This window comes from Phallusia mammillata, chromosome 7 (assembly GCF_965637545.1).
Source record: "Phallusia mammillata chromosome 7, kaPhaMamm4.hap1.1, whole genome shotgun sequence".
NCBI lineage: Eukaryota > Metazoa > Chordata > Ascidiacea > Phlebobranchia > Ascidiidae > Phallusia > Phallusia mammillata.
The window spans coordinates 8,868,335-8,888,425 of NC_137258.1; the positions used below are offsets into that span (position 1 = coordinate 8,868,335).

A 20,091-nucleotide genomic window follows, 5' to 3' on the forward strand; every position below is an offset into this window, starting at 1 on the left:
GTCACTTATGCCCAGCTATAAACTTTTTGACTGTCTTAGGAAAACCATTGTTATCTTTTGTTTTTGTGCATTTGCCAAAACAATCATCACTTAGTGACGACAGACAACAACGAAACACGTTATTTGCAGATGATTTCTAAGTTAAATGTAGCGGAACGGCAACCTTTGAACCTTTAAACTTATGTTTTGATGCCGGGACATTTAATCTTGGAGTTTTGTTTTGTTTAAAGTGATTTTCATTGCTCTGATTTTGTCAGTTTTTAAGCCAGGATTTTCTAAGTTCGCATTTACTGTAAAGTTTGCTTACATGATTGGAATTGTAGGACTTTTTGTTTACTGTTAGGAGCATAAGTGGCAGTAATATCTTTTATTCGATGTGATTCAACTAAAGCAAACTGTGTGTGGCGTTTTTCCACTGTGCATGTTGGAGAGTTTTTGCTTTTTTTTGAAGTTTACCATTCTACATGCTGCAAAACAATGTCTGGAATCACCAAAGAGCAACAGGAAAGGATGGAAGCAAGTCGACAACGAGCTTTAGCCATCAAGGCTGCTAAATTGGCAAGTGCTGACAAACACACAAACCAACTGAACACTCTTAAAGCAAAAACTGTTGCTAAAAGTCAAAGTATTGCTAAAAGCAGTATTGCATCTCCATTTAAATGTTCTGCAATTGGAGGAAACAGGTTTTTGGTGTGCTGCGCTTACAATGCAAAGTATGTGACCATCTTCAAAAGCATATCATCCAGGCGTTTTGATCCCGAGTCAAAAGGATGGTCATTTGATATGGATGATTTTACAGCCCTTGGTAAGTTAATGTTTCAGCCAATGCATGCATACTTTGTAACACTATTGCTTTTCAGAAAATAAACTTAAAAACATTGGTCAAGTTTTGCCAAATTTGAACAATGGGGTTCTGGTAAAATCTACAGAATCAACATTGTCAACAGTTCCTTTAAATGATGTCTGTAGAGGATTGTAAGTAAAATTATCAACCTTATCTTTCTGATGTTGTTTTTTCAAATAGATAGCTGCAACTCATTTTATAAAATGATTTTTAGGTGTGTTCTAATATGTCGCCAAAGATTTGAAATTGATATTCCCTATAACAACATATGTATTGAGATGTTTAAGACTCAACCATCAAGGGAATATGATGCCAAAACACGAAGATGGAACTTTGCTTTATCAGATTATCCTAAACTTAGTACGTAGCCTTTTTGTCTCTTTTCTTATATTTGCATTCATCACAGATGACATACTAACTTGTTTTTAGTGTCTGGTCTTGCAAAAGAAGCCAGCATTTATGTTGAACCACTTTCCTCAACTGTTCTTCAAGTCTTTAAAGATCAAATGTTGGGAAAACAAGCAGAAATATCTAAACCAGAATTTGACCTTTTTGATATAGATCAGAAAATTGTGTCTTCACTGATGCCATTTCAAAAAGATGGTGTTAAGTATGAGTGTTTTGTTGTGGCATTAATAATAATAATCTAGAAACTAGTCTGAAGCCATGTTGATTAAATATTGCAGCTTTGCAATATCAAGAAATGGAAGGATTTTGTTGGCTGATGATATGGGTTTGGGCAAAACAGTTCAAAGTATCTGCATTGCAGCGTACTACATGGAAAAGTGGCCCTTACTTATTATTTGTCCTTCTTCTGTGCGACTTATGTGGAAAGAGGTATAACGATCTCATAGAAAATAAAGATTATACTTTTTAAATGCTTTTTCACTTGTTTTTACAGGCATTGCTGAAGTGGTTGCCAAGTCAGGTTTTTGATGATGATATTCAGCTTGTCCTTACTGGCCGAGATTTTACATCAGAGGAATACAAAGTTACCATAGTTAGCTATGATCTACTGAACAAAAAGCAAAAGCAGTTTGCATCAAAACAATATGGAGTTGTTATATTGGTAAAAATTGTTTTTGAGAAATGTTTGAGCATTAATGCAAGGTCAAGAAATTGTGTTCCAAGTTCAACATCCTATTATCGTTTTGATTCTTTCTTTCTTAGGACGAATCCCACTTCATCAAGAACTTTAAAACAGCTCGAGCCAAAGCTGCTACAGCTGTATTGAAAAACGCTCAGCACGTTTTGCTGCTGTCTGGAACACCAGCTTTATCACGACCTGCTGAACTTTACACTCAACTTTCTGTTGTGCGTCCTGATTTATTTCCATACTTTCATGATTTTGGTGTTCGGTACTGCGCAGCCAAAAAGGTAAAGTAGAAACGGAGGTTATTATTTTACTATACAGTAAACATCCTTTATAAAGTTTTGTTAAGAATATATAATGCACGTTAAAATGCATTTAAGCTAGTATTAAATGTAAGCAAACTTGTATTCTCCTTTGTGGTAAGAATATGTAAACAACATTTCTTCCTGTTTTAGATACATCTGCTCACACAAAACCCTTTCAAAATTGCAATACCCAGTTTGGTTAAATTTGCCTTTCTTGGTTTCTATAGAATCCCTGGGGTTGGGAATACACGGGTTCTTCGAACATGAACGAGCTTCGTCTGGTCTTGCAAGAAACGATCATGCTCCGTCGCACCAAGGAAGACGTTCTCACACAACTTCCTCCTAAACTTCGACGCTCTGTGGCATTAGATGTGGGCAAAGTGAAAACCTCGTCACAACAACAAAAAGCAATAGAAGAAGTAAAAAATGCAGTAAAACAAAAAGGATTGTCGGTGAGAATACCGTTTGATTTGACTGTGATTTCTCAACCTTTTTTCCTGTACTGCCCCTTTTACGTCAACGTAATTAATAAACGCCCACCATAAAATTTCACGATAGACATCAAATCGATAATATTACGGATAATGAAATATTGGAGATAATCGTGTACTCCGTTTAATCCAACGTTCGTTTATTCCGGATAATCAAATATTCCGTTCAATCGAATATTCCGGAGAATCGAATATTCTGTTGAATCGAATATTACGGTTAATCGAATATTCCGTTTATTTGAATATTCCGGATAATCGAATATTCCGTTCAATCGAATATTCCGTTTAGCCGAATATTTTGGATATTTGAAAATTCCGTTCAATCGAATATTCCGGATAATCGAATATTCCGTTTAATCGAATATTCCGTTTAATCATATTCGAATATTCCGGATAATCGAGTATTTCGTCTAATCGAATATTCCGGATAATCGAGTATTCCGGATAATCGAATATTTCGGTTGATCAAATATTCCTGATAATCAAGTATTCTGTTTAAACGAATATTCCGGTTCGATATTTGAATAGTCCGTTTAATCCAGTCTTTCTCAACCTTTTTTCCTCTACCGTCCCCTTTAGGTCTGCATAATTTATAAACGCCCCCCTTATAGCTGACAAAAATCAAAACGATTTTATTTCACGTACAATATAAATGCGATAATTTAGAGGCAACTCTTTAATCTATATTTTGGCACTTATAATAACATGCTAATGGTTAATCAACATGATATCACTGCAGACAGTGCTCATTGCTTTTAACTTGGTTCCAGTGATGGGCCAAAACTGCAATTGTTTGGTCGAGCATCTTATTTTAACGCTTGGTGCCCGGTCGAACACGCTCGGTGTATTGTGACGGTCACACACCTTTACACGGTGGTTTTTACTTATTTTAAGGCCCCTTTCTAGCCCTTCTGCGTAGCATATGACTGATGAGGTTAGCCGACGATAAGTGAAATAAACAGAAACTAATTGAAAGCACTTTTGAGTAAGCGTGTTCCCACTATTCGACAATTTTAAAAACAGTCACGTTTATTCTTGGGGACCCAACTTTGGTATGTCAGCAGTGAACAAATCACACGTTGAATTGTGATGTCACCAAACCCGTTTGTGACTTGCCTGTTACACTATTGTGTAATAAGTAGGTAATCCATTCATATTTGCAGTGATTGTCTAACGCTCGGCTTAGTTACTGCGACCGAGCACAAGCCAAGCACAACTCAATTACTACCTGCAAATTTTGACCGACAAATAACGCACTGTGATTTGCACAAAATGCATTATGACATCATCGTGATCTGCTCTATCTTTTCCCAGCGCCCCCTAATCGCCCATTTATTCTGCAGCGCCCCCTTGTTGATAGCAAACGCCCCCAGGGACACGCCGGCGCCCCCGTTGAGAACTACTTGATTAGACGTTTATTTACATGTACAAGTGTGTATTGTTGTTGTAAGTGCCGTATATCATACAAATTAAGCTACTATGTTGGAAATGTATTTTCTATTTATACATTCACGTAAAAGCTCGGTAGCGCAATAACAGTCACGAATTATAGGTTTTAGCCTATCGGTATTTAAAAAAAAACAATTAAATTTGGCCCGGGGCCCGATACAATACAATTCATATACGTTTTTGTCAGTTATAAAAAGTTATGAACGCGAAACCACTTTATTATATTATGATAGTCTAAAATACCCTCTACACTTACAGGCGCTTGAAAAGCATGGCATTCTGCTACAATACTTCAACGAAACAGCTCATTTGAAGTTGCCAGCTGTCAAGGCGTATGTCGTGGACATGCTTGAATCTGACAGAAAATTTCTGCTCTTCGCGCATCACAAGATGGTGCTAGACAGCATAGGTCAAGACCTAGACAAAAAGGTATGACCTCAAGTACCTGTATTAATTTACTGTAATGGTCATCTAAATCTGTTAACTGTTTTTGGTTTGTGTGTGTTCTACTTAGAAATGCGAATACATACGTATTGACGGCAACACTCCTTCCGAACGGCGCCAAAGGGAAGTTACAAGATTCCAGGAAAAGTCGTGCTGCAAGGTGGCGCTCCTGAGTATCACAGCTGCAAACATGGGAATTACCCTGAACGCAGCGTCCCTTGTTATTTTTGCCGAGTTATTTTGGAATCCTGGGGTACGCAACGTTTATTGTGGCTACGTGTCGTTTACTTCTTTGTTGTGCCACTATGTACATGCAGTGTTGCTTTTTGTGTGGTTGTTGAAGATGATAATCTGCTTCCACAGTAAGTAGTAGCTATGCAGTTCTCCAGCAATTAAGCAAACCACCTTTTTTAAAATATTTGTTTGTTTGAAAACCAGTCAATATGTAGCTTTTGAAAAGTTGATATAACGTGCCTATTGAGGTCCAAATCGCTGTATGTGTCAAATCATTAACCATGGCTTTATCACAAAGGGTCTAACGATTGAGTCATAACATCAACACAAAGTTGCCTATTTTTCTCTCTCATAGATCCTGGTTCAGGCGGAGGATCGGTGTTACCGCATCGGACAACGAGACGTGGTTAACGTTCATTATCTTGTTGCGAAGGGAACGGCGGATGACTACATTTGGCAGGTGCTGGCGGTGAATCATGCAAATGTTTTTGCCCGCGGTGAAAACTATGTGTTAAAACACTTTAGCCTAAGTCGATACACCACCCGATGAATAATCATGTACAAAATATAATGTTACCTAGATAACTTTTGTCAAAACTATCCGTACGTCTTTTGTATCATTTTGGCTTCGTTTGTAAAAATGCAAGTGGTTTGAAGAATTATGTAGGCACACATGTAATTTTGTTAATAAACAAATGCACACCATAAAAGGCAGCCAAAGCTTGAAGTGTAGGTAACTAGGACATCTTTATCTTTTATAGACAGAAATCAACATATAAATTTACACTGTTTTATTATGCAGATGGTCAAAGACAAACTGGAAGTGTTGGGCAAAGCCGGTCTCAACAAAACCAACTTTGAAGACGCAGAAAGCCACGTGGCGAAAGTTCCCAAGCAAAATGACCTTCTCAACTATTTCCAAGTACGGCTCGCGTAATCGAAAAACTAAATTTGCCAAATCTGGTGATTTCCGAATTTGCGTTACAAATGATGCACAGGAAATCGACTATGTGATGGAAAATTAGTTTCAAGAAATGTCATGCGTTGTAGTCTTGTCGAAGCGCTTTTATGATCACAATCACAAAAAATCTGTTGGACTCCATTTTTAGGTATCACGTGATGCGAATGAAAATCCTGCCGAGGTTGGTGATGACGTCACAGATGAAGATCTTCTGCTTTTGGAGGCATTAGAAAAAGTTGAATCGAATTCAGATAGGTATCGAATTTTACCCATGTTGTAACACAGAGGTTCTCAACCTTTTTCGTCTTATACATCTTTTGCGAAGACAAAATCTTGCCTTCATGGTTTACTGAAAGAAGTCATGTCTTAGGGAATGTCAATCTCATATTCTTATAGTTACATCCAAGAAATATTTACCCTTCTCCGGTGTAACACGTGAAATACGATTTTACCCTTTCATTAGCCTGCAAAAGTGATTCTCAAACGCGGCTCAGGGCCACATGCGGCTCCCAACTACTTATTTTGCGACTCGCACCAGACCTCAGAAAACCACCAAAGATTGCTATTTTAGCTTTCAAGGAAATTATCTTTAGTGATTTTCTGAGGTCTCGTTTTTTTTGCGGCTTCTTACAGACTTAAAGAACTACCATTTCACCCAAAACAATAAAAAAGTTTGAGAACCACTACTCCAACTGAACCGAAATGACTTTTTACAATTGTCACGTAACTATTAAATGACGTTTAACCACCGGGCACGTGTTGTGACTTGCTTCCTCTGATTATTACATCACTGTGTACGCGCGGGTGTTTGGCGTCAATGATCGTGATGTATAAATAACACGGTTTATCGCAGCACACCTCTGACGACGTCTGAACATGGCCGCAAGGGTTGTGACGTCATCGAGACGGACGACCGCCCGCGGCCACAAACGCTGAAACGGGAGAAAAAGATAAACGGAGGCCAATCGCGGGAAAAACGACGAAAAACACGGAAGTCACCCGTAAAGAACAATACGGCCTCAGCCAAAGTACCACCTACATGGCCTTAGGATTTGACTTTTTTTTCTTTTGGTTACACGATTATTCCACTTACTTCCACTGTCTTTCGTTATAATGAATAAAGATCACCTTTCTGCACCGCAAAATTGCTTTATTGTGTGGTTTCCCATAGAGAATTGCACAAAAAGAAATAACATTTAAAAGCGAAAAAATAATCAGTTTCTAAAGCAGTCAACGCTCTGCTGTTGCGCACTGGTCAATATAGCGAAAGGGATTTTAAAGGAACAAGAAATACGACCTTGTCGGTCATCCAAGAAACGCACAACGTCCTTGATAACACCGGTTGTTCGTGACCCGCGTTCTAAACCCTCCAATGCAATTCCTCTGGTTCGGTTTGCACCATATCCGTTCGATAAAGCGACAATACGTTTGGTCGCAATGCGTGTGTACTATGTCGCTTTCACATGGCCCCTTGCAGTCGTCAGTTTCAATTTCACTGCCATCTTGACACGGAAGGTGGCTAACCTGGAAACACCGCCTGTGCCTTGTTTTGGTTCCATCTTTTCTGCATTCCGCGCTGCAAGCCGTCCACGCCCCCCAATTAGAGTATAATGGACAAACTCCGGAATTACAGGGTTTTGATTCCTCTGCATTCCCGGGACATTTTCCTGGACCACCCGGGCAAGTACGAATTCTCTTCTGTTCACCGCCGCCGCACGACTTACTGCATTCGCCCCACGGTGACCATGTTACCCAGCCAGTGCACGATTGTGTGTTGCAGAATTGACTCTCTTCGTCAATCGACGCGCAGCTGCCACCAACACAGCGTCGTTGCCTTGTGCTGGTGCCGTTACCACACGAAAACGTGCACGGACCCCATGATCCCCACCCGGCCAGATAGGAAGCAACCCCAGATCGTATCGTACCGGAGAGTTCTTCTTTGGGGATGTAGCACAATGGTTTATCGCAACAAGTCTCATAGCTACCCTTCAAAACAGGAAAAAAAGTCCATTGAAAAGGAAGGTACGGACATGGTAGGACTATAGGCGGCGGAATTTGGAGCTGCAAGGGACTGTTAAAGAAATTTAATAGTAAGGCTGATGTTGCAAAGCCCGAACCGCTTAAACTGGCAGTAATCGACGCAAGGTTGGCCCCAGGTGGAAGTTCATCGTCGCCTCCAGTATTCGGAAGGTTTCCGCTTCTTCCTGATACTTCACTGGCATTGGTGCCTAGATCTGGGTACACTCCATTGCCCGTGTATCTTGGACCACTTGCAGCTTGAAACAAACCAAACCGTCTTCCCACTGGTTCGGAAGCCGCCTCGGGTGCTGGGGTGGTATGGTCCGAAAGGTTGAAAGCAAACGGCACAACCCTTATCCTGGCACCTTCCGGGAGGTTGAGCTGACTGCCAAGGGGAAACACGGCACCAAAAAACTTCTCAGTTAGATTACGTTTATCAGCAATTACCTCGTCCGCTAACTTTTTCCAGTTATCGGCGCGGACTTGGCCAGATTTCACCATTTTCCAAAAGTGAAACTGTAAATGTAGAGGAAGATAGGAAAATACAGTGTTTATGATTTCTTTCTGGACGCGACTACCAGCAACACCAACGGCACAACCTGCTGATAAACATGAGTTGTATTGATCAAGAAAGTATTCTGCAGCAGAATCGTCTTTCAGTTCTTGGCACTTGGGCTGCCCTGATGGCAAAAAGATTTCTGGGATATCTGTCTTATTGTCGTTTAGAGATCTCGTTGTTGTGATTTCTGTATCCATTGGGTACACACATATGTTGTTTCGCCAACATCCGTCGATTAGGTAGCAATCCGTTTCGTTGATGCCTAGACAGCAATAACTCGCTTTTATATACTGTTTCAACTAACTTATGTTTTACGATGAAGAATAGTGTTTGGAAACTTATGAAAAAAAACCTAAACCCCTAAAGTCAATTTTAAGTACATTTTGAAACCATACTTGTAAACTAGTACAAGAAATGTTTCTAAAACCAAAAAATAATGAAATACCCTTAAAACATATATATTGGTAAATATAATCAGCGGTTAAATTACAGACAAAAAAACCTGGATCAAGTAAAAGATAGCAACAAATATATTTTGGGTGTTTTTAATTATAGCCCACGTATTCAAGTTCTTACTTGGCCATCCTGCCAGTTTTGGTTTGATACCAAAATGTTCCAGGACATTGATCATGTAACATCCAGGTCTGTTAGCCATCGTCTCATTACGGAATTCTTTAAGCACGCACTTCGCCAGCGACGGTGCCCAAGGTCCATGCTGTGCAAGTTTTGTTTTTGTCAGAAAATTTAATTTGACAGTCTTTTTACTACAGGAAACAGTAAAAACTTGTTGCCATCAAATTTGGTGTTTTATATCGCCGTTATCAGAAGGTTTTACATCCTATTTTCATGCTCCCTCAAACATGTTGCAAATATTTCAGCACATTTTTTCGAACTAAACTAAAGTCTAAACCGGTGCTGGGACGGTATCAACCTCGCGAATACATATATTTAACTTTGTCAAAAAGGTAAATGAAGGCGTCCGTTTTGGTTAGGGTCAAGAATCATTTTGTTAGTTGTTTATGGAATGTTTTTGTCCAGATTTTACACAGTAGATGTATCTTCATTATAAAACAGGTTCGTTTACCTCAGCAATGTATTCTTGAGCCCGTTTATGAAACGCTTGGTTTCTGATGGCAAGGTGACACACAGGTACACCTGGTACGACAGCATGTCCAACCGACTCGCGATGAACAAAAAGCTCGAAGTCGAACGCGCATCCAGGATTAAGCAAACACAGTCCAAAATCGCCATCTAGAACATCATTGGTTGCAGAACAAGGAATTCTGCATTCAATAAAAGCGAAGTCACACAACAATTTTATTTTCTGTGGGAGGTAGTTTTTCAGGGGGTACTATCTTGTTTCTGTCTATTCTAGCATTGAACTATAAAGAAAACGATTAGGTATCATGATTTTTGTGCGTTTAACTTACTGAAGCCAAGGAGCGGTATTTGGAATTTTCAAAAGGAAATCTTCATTGATCAAATTACCTTTGACAGTATGGTATGTTGATAGGTGGCTCGATATCAAAAGTCGGCCCTTGCGAATTGCAGTTATCTGGATATTTGACGCATCCGATTGGTGGTAGAGGGACAGCTGTTAAGAATAAATGTTTTTCTGCCTGAGGCTATTTGGTTACAGCATGTCGAATTAAAGGTCAGGTATGTAGCAACAACGTTTTCCGAAGGCAAGTTGTGGTATTGGAATTAAATTGACACCTCGACAGACACGAGATAAACTATAAACAAGTTGCTTTCCCTTTTTGTGGCGGGAACTACAACAGCAAGAGCATTAATACAATAGAACACAATCAAATAGCTTACAATTGCGGCAAATTATTGTGAATGATAGCATATTATTGTGTGTCCATAACTTACTGAGACTGCGCTCTGCGATGCCAAGACGAGCAAAAATATCTTGTGTAGTAATTTCTGGTTTTGATGGCCTTTCTGCGGAAAAATAGGAAATCTTAAAATCTCATAGCTGCTTTACAAACTGCAGGACTAATGCCACATACTCGGTATTTTAAGTTGACACTTGTTTCTTTTCCAACAACAATGCTTGGCTTTGGCACAGTTTGCTGCTCCTTGGATGGCATCACCGGTGCAAACATTTCTGCATTGCAGGGGCGAAGCTAAACCAAAAAGCTCGTTTTATCATCAATTAGGTTTGAATGTATTAAATAAAAAACTAAAACTTACTGTCTGAACAAGTTCCTTGCGTTTCCAATAGTTTTTGTGCTGGTGATTCGCATGCCTTGCTAGCAGACAGTATGGCAAAAAAGACTGCCGTTAAAAAACATAAACGCTCTACCGCGCTCATTGCTCCTATACAGTTTGGTGTAATAACCTAAGCTGTAAGCATTCGAATAGGTTGACTTTGGCAATGGCTTGGCTCAAACTTCGTGCCGCCGGGAATGCTCAACTTCAGCTCAAACCACAGCCGCCCGCGGTGTTTTCCGGATGTATATAAATATATGTATGTATGTACGGTGTTTAGCGACGAGGAGTCAGAACGACATTCGCATACATTCACGACTTATTTTTAGCCCCCGCGTACACAAACACCTTGTTGGAGAAATCTGTACGTGGACATGGCGGTCTACACAGTAATGTCTCATATCGTGACCAATCTTTCGACATGAATCATAGACAACAGAAGGACTTAGTGGTCACACAATAGGCCACGTACAGATAGGAGAGCCATGCTAACAGGTTTGGGCAACATCAAGGCGTAATTAAGCGGTAATTTGCATTTAAACAACAATAAAGTGCTTAAGGCATCTGTGATTCGGTGGCACGTTTGTATTGTTTGGTCACATCAATTTACACCATAACATCGTAATTTAATGCTGTCACGACATAAAAAAGTTTGAGAAACCAAATTTAGGTTGTAGGACAAAGGAGTTTCAAGTGGCCAGTACAATTACGGGTATTTTAAACAAAATGTGAAGCACTGCCACACCTCCAACGTTTTTTGCAAGAATGCGCGAAAAGACAATGGGCGACTGCAAGTACCGGACCGGTAGCGTACAAAAACATTTTCAGAGACAAAAGTAAAAATGGCAGAAGCTGAGCAAGAAGTATCAATTCGGGATCATCCAATTGAAAAAACGGTATTTACCACGTAAAAAAGTTAAATTGAGCGACTTTGTCGAGCTAAACGACTTGACAAATCATGAAGTGGGTGCACAATTTGAGGGAAACTACCCTGAACTATTAACAGCGGAAATGGACAGTTGATTGACATCACACATGGTGTAGAATCAACTCACGTCCCCAAAGTGATGACACCCACGTCATGAATCATTTTGTTAGTTTGTTGCGAATATGACTCAGTTTCCCAAGAAATGTTGCGCTTCGTATAACGCCATTGGCGGAAAAAGAGCATTCCAAATATGGCTATAAACAGTGACGCAGCAAGGAAACCCAAACGCTATAAAGAGTGCATTTTGAGCAGTTTTTATTGGGCCTAAATTTGCGCAGAAGTAGGCTGTGGCAATTCTGGGCCATCACTATAGTTTGAAGTGCAGCTTAAACTGTAGCATATATGGAATAAATTCAGCTTTTAAGGAGCCTCCATCAGTGTGGTCAAGGGTATATTAGGGCGTATTTGTTGTGGCAAAACTTACTTAAATATGTGAACTGATCAAAACATAGTTAGGCTTGAGCGACTACCTTACTGCCTCAGGCAAAATGCTAAATTTGTGACGTGGCTTCAAAAATGGCTGCGTGCGAATCAATACGCTTTTTTATAGGTCTCACACTTAGCTTAACATTCAACTAGACCTAGCAATTTTTAACACTTTTCTGTACGTAAACAACTGACATAACAAAAAATCAATCTTTAGCCAAGTCTTGCATGCCTATATGCAACAGGACAATCTAAAGTATATAACTCCGGCAGCTAGCGCAGTTGTTTTCGACTGATGCCGTAGTTTGACGATTATGGTCGCTACCGCAGCGTGCGTCCGACGACAGGTTTTTCTGCGAACCCGAAGAGTAAAATCATCGGTGATGCCTTATAACATTAGGTTATTAATGTCAAAATTCACGTTGCAATGCATACATAGTTGGAATACATAGTCCAGTTTTGTTGTGTCAAAAATAGTTTTGCATACACCTTGTACGATGTAATCTTTAATAAGGCGAACGAATGAAGTTGTCCACACCATGTGTGTTCGTTCGACAATTCGCGAAACTGGCTGGCTAATTGTGTAAATGATCTGAGTACAACTAACTATGCGAGTATACAACGAGATACAAGCAATTACTGATGAATCCTTCCAGCTACATCCTGCATTTTAACAACACAAATCGCAACGAACTGATCAATTATACACGTACGATCAGAGCCTTATAAACGACCCTCTAGTATTCGTACTGTTATTTCTGGATTGATTCAGACGATCTGAGCAATTCATTGACCTCTGGGCAGTTTTTGTTTTCAGCAACGATGTTGAAAGTTTTCGCACTGACTGTGTCATGTGTGGTGATAATATTTCTTGGGTTTGTACGAAGCTTACCGTGTGACGATGCAAGACAAAATCTCGCAGTTAACGGGACTTACAACTCAGGTGGGAACGACTTGATTAAACGACCTTTGTATGTAGAAAACAATGACTAACGAGTAAAATTGTTCACCAGCTAATTCGGGCCTTCATTGTATTGACCCCTGCGACGAATCTGGTCAAATAATTTCAACACAAATTGACTGTCAAAACCAGACGTTTTGCCACTGGAACGGAAGCTTCTGCTCATTGAAAACAGGTATTTAAAAGTTTTGACGTTTGTATTGACCAAATTAGTTTTGGTGATTTAAATGTTGTTGTTTTTGACAAAATAGTTACGACGGTGGTGCTCGACAAGAACAGCAACCTCAGTCGGGGCTTGGCAGAAAAGCTCAAAGAAGACGATGGCGGCAGATTTGGGCCTGGTAAGTTACAGACCCCGTTACAGACTTGTAAGTTGGACCAGGTTCGTGCTTGATTCGGGCCAGACTTTATCTCGGCATCATTTTTTCCACATTTTTACCGATTGTTGGGTCGGATTGTTGTTTTTTGAAAGGGTTTATGACAGGTTTCGGGCTTGTAGGCTATTCTCGGTTTCGGGCGCCAACTTCACGCCCACTTAACTCCATTATTACTTAACTCCAGGTCCATTATTATTTGAGTTGAATTAATTAGTGTTTTACCATTATTCTGTTCGCAGGATTTAACCCACTGACTCCACCATGGTGCCTGAAATTTCCTGCTTCGTGCCAAATAGAACCATTCGATCCCAACAATTTGCATTTGCTCGATCCCCCAGTTGATATTCCGTATTGCCAGAGGTAGGAATCTTCAATGGCACAATTATCTTCAACATCAACAGCGCAACAACTGTTGTGTTTTTGCACAGAATACCGTGCCGTAACACCGATCCTAGTCTTGAGTTTGACGGGATTGCTTGCCACTCAGTGCCCGGGTGTTACTTCGATGTGGAGCTCTACAATCTGAGGCACTACTTCGGTCACTCAATCTTGTCAGGGGTGCCAGTTTGTCAAATGGCAATCCGGAACAGGAAGTTCCACGAGCTGGTTAACGAGTACACAGAAAACGTGAGCATTTGTGACCAGTCCTGATGCGTTATTTGGAATTTCCTTAAAAAGACCCGTTTGTTCTTAACCGTTGTGTAGTATAAAATCATGAGAAATCACGATTGGCATTACACAAATTTAGTCGATGTTTCAAATACCATTTGTGGAAAGACAAATGCCTCTTAAAAAATCTTGGCTGAGTTTAAACCCTTTATTTTATCCTAATCGTGATTGCATGTTCATTTGTAGAAGTTGTATTTTTTGTTAAGTAACAAACACAATGTTTTTAATGACTTCAAAATTTATGCAAAACAGGGTGCAAAACCGTGGAATGGTCTCTTTACAAATTGCTTTCTTGAAGAAAACAGAAAAAGCATTTACTCCCCTGATCCGGGTTGTTTCATGATCGATGTGCTGGAATACATGGGAGGTCAACCGAAACTGGCTGGTTGGGAAAGTAAGTCAGCCATACCAATAAAAGTGAGCCAAAACGGTTTATGCAGCTTACTTACAAGTCTATCATTTTTTCAGATATCACTAAAACGGACTGCGACTTGATTGGAGGATGCATGAGACAAGACTGTTACGCGCCAATGAAAACTTATGCAGTAAATTTGCGTGCCGAACCGGAAGAACCGACCTATCAAGTACTTGAAAGCATTGGGGCACAGAGATGTCAAGCTCTTGACCGATCGTCGACTCCGGAGCATTTTCTTAGCGCTTACCACCAATGCAAGCAATCAGGCTGTGTTGTGGACAGAGGCGTTGATATCGAAGTCAAACAGCATCTATTGAATGTTACTTTGACCTACTTGCCGCCAGACCTACGCCTGTTATTTTGGTATCTTGTGCAGTCGAAAATCATCGGACCCGACAATTGGCAAAGCAAAGCTGATGAGATTATGAGAAATCCGTATGATTTCGTTGAGGTGTTCCGAAGTGTTGATTGGATGCATTTCAAAAATCGCCTTGGTCAAATCATGAATGAACGGCCTTTTGTGGACGACTCAAGAGGAGATAACACAAAACCTGAACTAACCGCTAGTGACCGATTTTTGTTGCTTCATCCCGAATTTGCTTCTGCAGAACCATCAGACGTACCTAAACCTCCAGTGCCTATTTCTTTACTTAACTTTCCTACAGGCCCAGTGCAACCTTTCTGCCCCTTTCAGATTTTCAGCTTTCACGGTCTTTTTCCGCTTAAAGGTACCTTCGCAGGGTGTTGCAAACAGCACCTTTGCTATACGCCACGTCACCGCATATCGGGTCGAACATCAGGTGTAGCTTCATACTGGGCCGAGTGGGGAGCCTGGGGTAAGTGTTCAGAAAAGTGTGGACCTGGAATCAGACCATCTACAAGACGTTGTGTGCGCTTCAGGGAAAGCGACACCTGCGAAGGCTTGGAGGAACGGCAGCAGGCTTGCTTTATCGAAAAATGTCCAGAATGGGCCGCATGGGGCAGCTGGGGCTCGTGCAGTAAAACATGCGGCGGTGGAATGTCGATAAGAAACCGAGAATGCGAAGAAGACGGCTGCAGAGGAGAATCGGAGGAAAGCAAAATCTGTATGACGGAAGACTGTCCGGTGTTAGGCAACTGGACGGAGTGGAGTCAATGCAATGCATCGTGCTCTTCAGGACTTCAACATCGCAGCCGTACCTGTGATGACAGCCAGACGACTCTCTCCTGCCCCCTGCCGGAAGCTCTTGCAGAGGTTCGAGTTTGTGACGACTTTTGCGGCAGTATTGTGGAAAAGAGCAAGTCAAAGTGCCAGGGTTTTCCCACCTGTGCGATCGTTCGTAAATATGAGTGCAAGATGAAAACCTCACGTGGTTACGTCGACGGTCACTGTGAAAACTTTAAAGCCGAGAGAAAACAACGATGCTTTGGAAGTTTCCGATGCCGACTTTGTCGTTGGTGGAACGATTGCGATGAAGTCGATATGTAATTAATGTATACAGTAAAAAAATATGTTATGTTTGCTTTCAAAATAAATCACGTTATTACCGTATTTGATTCTGCGTGCAATTGAAGTTATAGATGAAAAAAAAATATAGGCTATAATCAGGCAAGCTCCAGCAGGCTAAAACACTTTCAATACCCCGCTTGTAGGCTATTTACCTTTTAGAACACATTTAAATACAAAACACATTGTTTATAATCTAAACACATTACATGAGGACACCAGCCCTATTAAAGGCGTGATACCGAATCAAGCCCGTCTCCCAAGCAATTCACGAATGTATTCACCTTAGCACATTACATAAGGAGTTTAACCTAAAACAACGCTATGGCAAAACACGAGTCATATGCTCTAGTAGCAAAAGACACTACTTCAGCCAACATCCGACGTCACACCGTTTTCAAACACAGGTAAATCGCAAACAGATTTTTATTGAACCCACGTGACATCGGACAAGTGACGCAATTAAAGTGGCAAGGCAGGGCAGTTTAGCGCTATAAATAGTGGCGAATGCAAAAGGGTGGTGTCGTTGACGCGACAATTAGTGCTTGTTTCGCTTTCTAAAACAAATGCATGCAGGGCCTGTGACGTAAGTTGTTGTGACGCAGTTGCCATAGGTGGCGTCTGCCCTCAGGGATGGGTGTCGAAGTAAATGTTTTTGACCCGAATACAATATATACGGGTGTCGGCCGTCAACGGTCATCATATTCGCTTGTTATTGCGAAGGATAACTACAAGCAAACAGGTAAATGTATTTATGTGTGGTGACATGTAAATAAGTTACATGTTAATGCAAAACGTGTGATATTTGACTAGGTTTAGTGTGGCAAAATTTATTTAGTGATCTCGCATTGGACAAATCTAATTTATTTATTTTTTAGATTCAAAATGAAATTTCTTGTTTGTGCACTGACCATATTATTGCTGAAAACTGCAGTGAAGGGCGATGGAGGTAAGAAACCAGACAATTTAGTAGCATGTTTGCGCTGACATATAAAGCCATGAAAAAAAAGATAATAGACACTATTGCACTAAAGTAACTTGAATCGCTTATCTCGAAAAAGCTACATAAAAAAACATTTTTGCAGACTGCCGGGCGAACGCGAAGAGCCTCGCAGCTTCAGGCGAAAAGCATGACAGTAAGCATAAAGTTTTACAATAGCTGGTTTTTTATTACATTTATCAACAACATGTTTTTTAGATATAGTTGAGTGCATGGACGACCCTTGTAACGCGAGCTCCGCGGTGATCAGGGACCTCGCGTCCTGCCCTAACCACTGCTTTATCCACAAAGGAAACTGCAACCTGAAAATGCGTAAGTGCACATTCCTTTTCGCACACTATAGGTGCAATTAAAACGACTGTTGCTAATATACAGAACTTTCAATTTCAATTTAGGTGTTAACTAATGCGGCACTTTGTTTTCAGTGCCACTACCTAGTGAGGAGGGCCCAGGTGTGGATGCAAGACTATTTGGTAAGCTTAAAATGCTTGCGCAAAAGTTGTATGATAAGTTTAGGAAACTCTAACAAATATTTTAAAGGTACTGGAAACCCGTTTCCAAACAACGGCTTGTTGCCACCAGGCTTGCTACCACCGTTTGGCCCCAACACACAGTGCCCGACTTTTCCCAACAACTGTGGTCTCAGCCCATTCAGCTTGGATTGGAACAGCTTGACAATTCCGCCCGTAAATATTCCCTACTGCCAAAGGTAATTTTATTCTGACGATTCCACAAATACATCTCAAAAGCAGTTTATTTTGAATCGCTTTGTCTACTCTACAATTAAGTGTATAATCCCGTACTGCAGGCAGCAGGTACCATGCGCATTTATTGGTAATTTACTGGTCAAGTTTGGTGACATATAAACAGATAGTTACGCGTCCTTAAATTTTATTTTTTGCTTTTGAAGAATACACTGTTCGATGTCCGACCAATCATTAGAAAGTAACCCGAATGCTTGCCACGCCACACCGGGTTGTTACTTCGACCAAGAGTTGCACGCCTATCGCCTTTCGTTCGGATACGCTACACTGCCGGGTGTTCCTGTTTGCCACAAAGTTGTACGCAATGCCAGATTTCACACCCTTGTCAACAAATATCTACAAACGGTAATTTTTGCCCCCTTTGGTAGGCTATTGGATTTTTTTGCCCCAGATGTTAAGTGTTTATTGGCTTGCAGAGCAATCAACAGTGGAATATCGCCTTTACAAACTGCATGATTCAGCAAAATCTGGAAGAGATTCATGAGCAACCAGCTGGTTGTTACATGGTTTCAGCCTTTCTTTACATGGGGATTCGACCAAAAGTTGCTGGATGGCGGGGTAAGACAACTGATATTTATTAGCTTTGGGAGATATTATCTGACCCTCAATATGGTTGCATATAAAATTGGAATTTAGAAAAACAATATAATACCATTCCGTAACACTAATCAAGTTTTAGCACCACGATATGCGTAAATCTTTTTTTAACTAAAAACAAAAACCTATGTGACCAAGCTATAATGTGTTGAAGCAAGCCACAGTACTGACACTAGTGCCAGGCGAATAACAACGAATGAGAAGTCAATCTACTTTTACAGGTATCAGTAAAACCGAATGTTCGTTGATCGGCGCCTGCTTTGACCAAACCCTGGGTTGCTTTTACCCATCAGAAGTGAACCAAGTTACTGTGCGTTCTGGAGATGATCCCGAAAGAAGAATGATTCCGTCAAATGGCAACACCTTTGGTCAACCACTATGCCAACCATTAGACATCAACTGGCCGGCCGCGAAATTTCTCGACGCTTACCACAGCTGTCGTCAATCGGGCTGTGTTGTCGATCCCATTATCAATGAAGGCGTGATTAAAGAGAACCTGTACAATATTACAATGACAATGGTTCCTCAGCACCTCCGCTACAGATTTTGGACGAAAGTGCAGCAAAATCAGATCTCGGCCGACAACTGGCGTTACGAGTTGAACAAAATGAAACGCCAGTACCCAAATGCGAGCCCTCTGTCCCAGTTAACCTCCAATCCGATGAACTTACTAGCCTTTACGCTTGCATTGCAAAACAACCAGAATTCTAATACAGCGGGAAGATCATTTACGCCCGATCAAGGTTCAAATGCAAATAGCGGGGAACAGTCAAGACTCGGCTTGAGATTTCCGGGCAATCCAAACCCCTTTTCACCAAACTTCGGTGGTTTTCCTAATCCTCCAAGCTATCCTAACATGGGCACCGGGTTTCCGATGCGACCATATACAAACCCATTTTCGCCGTTTCAGCCATTTCCCGGTACTGGCTTCCAACCTCAATGTCCATTTTACAATCTCGGCTACAGCGGTTTTCCCCAACTAACAGGAAGTTTCGAAGGTTGCTGTGAAAGAAACCTGTGTTACATCCCGCGTAATCAAATTGTCTTGCAACGCTCTGGCGTATCTCCTTACCTGTCCGTTTGGGAAACTTGGAGCAAGTGCTCAAAGTCTTGCGGGGGCGGAGTTCGTACCAGAACCAGACGATGTGTCGCATACAAACGGACCGACAACTGTCCTGACGAAAATCAAGAGGAAACGGAGTCTTGTGGTAACGAACCTTGCCCTTTTTTCACACCCTGGGGTCTGTGGGCAAGCTGTAGTGAATCGTGCGGAAACAATGGTGTCGAAATTCGCGAGCGCGTGTGTCAACCCAATGGTCAGGGATGCGCCGGAAAACAGAGAGAAGACAGACCTTGCAAACGAGGTGCCTGTCCTACCTTAACCCAATGGTCCGGATTTAGCCGCTGTGACGTGAAATGCGGTGTAGGGTCAAAGCAACGTATGCGAGAGTGCATATCCAGCAACGCGTTTTCGTGTGAAGGCGTCAGCGAACCGCTGGTGGAATCGAAACAGTGTGAAGTGTTCTGTGGCAAGCCGGTGCGAATCTCCAGTAGTCCTTGCGACATGTACACCTGCACTAGCACCGAGACCTGGGTTTGCGAGTATAACGGAGGCACTCCGCATTGTGCAGATTTTAGTCCGACTAGAGTGGTAAATTGCTGCTTTGGAAAATAAGTAAAAAGAGCAAAATAACTTTTATTGCTGTATAGTACTAAGCGCCTTTTTGTCCTTGGTGAAGACTCTACCAGTTTTGCAATAAATTACACTTGTGTAATAAAGCGTGTTTTTGGT

The 20,091-nt window shown here is 41.2% G+C and overlaps 4 protein-coding genes across 5 annotated transcripts; 3 read left to right on the forward strand and 1 right to left on the reverse strand.

Moving 5' to 3' along the window:
- Positions 1-205: 205 nt before the first annotated feature.
- Positions 206-6,958, forward strand: LOC145238389 (SNF2 related chromatin remodeling annealing helicase 1-like). Its single transcript, XM_080101532.1, has 14 exons — positions 206-805; positions 861-975; positions 1,059-1,204; positions 1,274-1,454; positions 1,531-1,681; positions 1,746-1,913; positions 2,015-2,221; positions 2,470-2,694; positions 4,441-4,611; positions 4,697-4,879; positions 5,216-5,320; positions 5,663-5,782; positions 5,970-6,076; positions 6,675-6,958. Exons 1-14 carry the CDS (start codon positions 478-480, stop codon positions 6,868-6,870), a joined length of 2,403 nt encoding a protein of 800 aa, XP_079957658.1. The 5' UTR covers positions 206-477; the 3' UTR covers positions 6,871-6,958.
- Positions 5,637-10,856, reverse strand: LOC145238390 (uncharacterized). 2 transcript variants are annotated; one of them, XR_013862114.1, is made up of 8 exons: positions 10,599-10,856; positions 10,415-10,531; positions 10,275-10,346; positions 9,888-9,993; positions 9,484-9,682; positions 8,976-9,114; positions 6,239-8,661; positions 5,637-6,170 (listed from the first exon to the last, which is right to left on the reverse strand). XR_013862114.1 is itself a non-coding variant. In XM_080101533.1 (7 exons), the coding sequence occupies exons 1-7, from the start codon at positions 10,717-10,719 to the stop codon at positions 7,127-7,129; spliced, it is 2,289 nt and encodes a 762-aa protein (XP_079957659.1). In that variant the 5' UTR covers positions 10,720-10,856; the 3' UTR covers positions 5,637-7,126. The 2 variants fall into 2 exon arrangements, 1 of the variants encoding a protein (XP_079957659.1); XM_080101533.1 differs by having other exon boundaries at positions 5,637-8,661.
- Positions 10,857-12,256: 1,400 nt separating this feature from the next.
- Positions 12,257-15,983, forward strand: LOC145238396 (uncharacterized). The gene is made up of 7 exons (XM_080101539.1): positions 12,257-12,973; positions 13,044-13,166; positions 13,243-13,332; positions 13,608-13,728; positions 13,797-13,995; positions 14,290-14,431; positions 14,506-15,983. Exons 1-7 carry the CDS (start codon positions 12,853-12,855, stop codon positions 15,918-15,920), a joined length of 2,211 nt encoding a protein of 736 aa, XP_079957665.1. The 5' UTR covers positions 12,257-12,852; the 3' UTR covers positions 15,921-15,983.
- A 634-nt stretch (positions 15,984-16,617) lies between these two features.
- Positions 16,618-20,078, forward strand: LOC145238394 (uncharacterized). The gene is made up of 9 exons (XM_080101537.1): positions 16,618-16,680; positions 16,817-16,887; positions 17,024-17,074; positions 17,137-17,250; positions 17,364-17,411; positions 17,479-17,647; positions 17,849-18,047; positions 18,119-18,260; positions 18,521-20,078. The coding sequence occupies exons 2-9, from the start codon at positions 16,824-16,826 to the stop codon at positions 19,972-19,974; spliced, it is 2,241 nt and encodes a 746-aa protein (XP_079957663.1). The 5' UTR covers positions 16,618-16,680; positions 16,817-16,823; the 3' UTR covers positions 19,975-20,078.
- The last annotated feature ends 13 nt before the right edge of the window (positions 20,079-20,091 follow it).

Coding starts and splice junctions, on each gene's coding strand:
- LOC145238390 (XM_080101533.1), bottom strand. CDS start 10,719: ATGAGCGCGGTAGAGCGTTTATGTTTTTTAACGGCAGTCTTTTTTGCC. Junction 10,532..10,598: donor GCAAGGAACTTGTTCAGACA/GTAAGTTTTAGT, acceptor TTTTTGGTTTAG/CTTCGCCCCTGCAATGCAGA. Junction 9,994..10,274: donor CATCGCAGAGCGCAGTCTCA/GTAAGTTATGGA, acceptor TATTCTTAACAG/CTGTCCCTCTACCACCAATC.
- LOC145238396 (XM_080101539.1), top strand. CDS start 12,853: ATGTTGAAAGTTTTCGCACTGACTGTGTCATGTGTGGTGATAATATTT. Junction 13,167..13,242: donor CTTCTGCTCATTGAAAACAG/GTATTTAAAAGT, acceptor TTGACAAAATAG/TTACGACGGTGGTGCTCGAC. Junction 14,432..14,505: donor GAAACTGGCTGGTTGGGAAA/GTAAGTCAGCCA, acceptor TCATTTTTTCAG/ATATCACTAAAACGGACTGC.
- LOC145238389 (XM_080101532.1), top strand. CDS start 478: ATGTCTGGAATCACCAAAGAGCAACAGGAAAGGATGGAAGCAAGTCGA. Junction 2,222..2,469: donor GGTACTGCGCAGCCAAAAAG/GTAAAGTAGAAA, acceptor TGGTTTCTATAG/AATCCCTGGGGTTGGGAATA. Junction 4,880..5,215: donor AGTTATTTTGGAATCCTGGG/GTACGCAACGTT, acceptor TCTCTCTCATAG/ATCCTGGTTCAGGCGGAGGA.
- LOC145238394 (XM_080101537.1), top strand. CDS start 16,824: ATGAAATTTCTTGTTTGTGCACTGACCATATTATTGCTGAAAACTGCA. Junction 18,048..18,118: donor TCAACAAATATCTACAAACG/GTAATTTTTGCC, acceptor ATTGGCTTGCAG/AGCAATCAACAGTGGAATAT. Junction 18,261..18,520: donor AAAAGTTGCTGGATGGCGGG/GTAAGACAACTG, acceptor CTACTTTTACAG/GTATCAGTAAAACCGAATGT.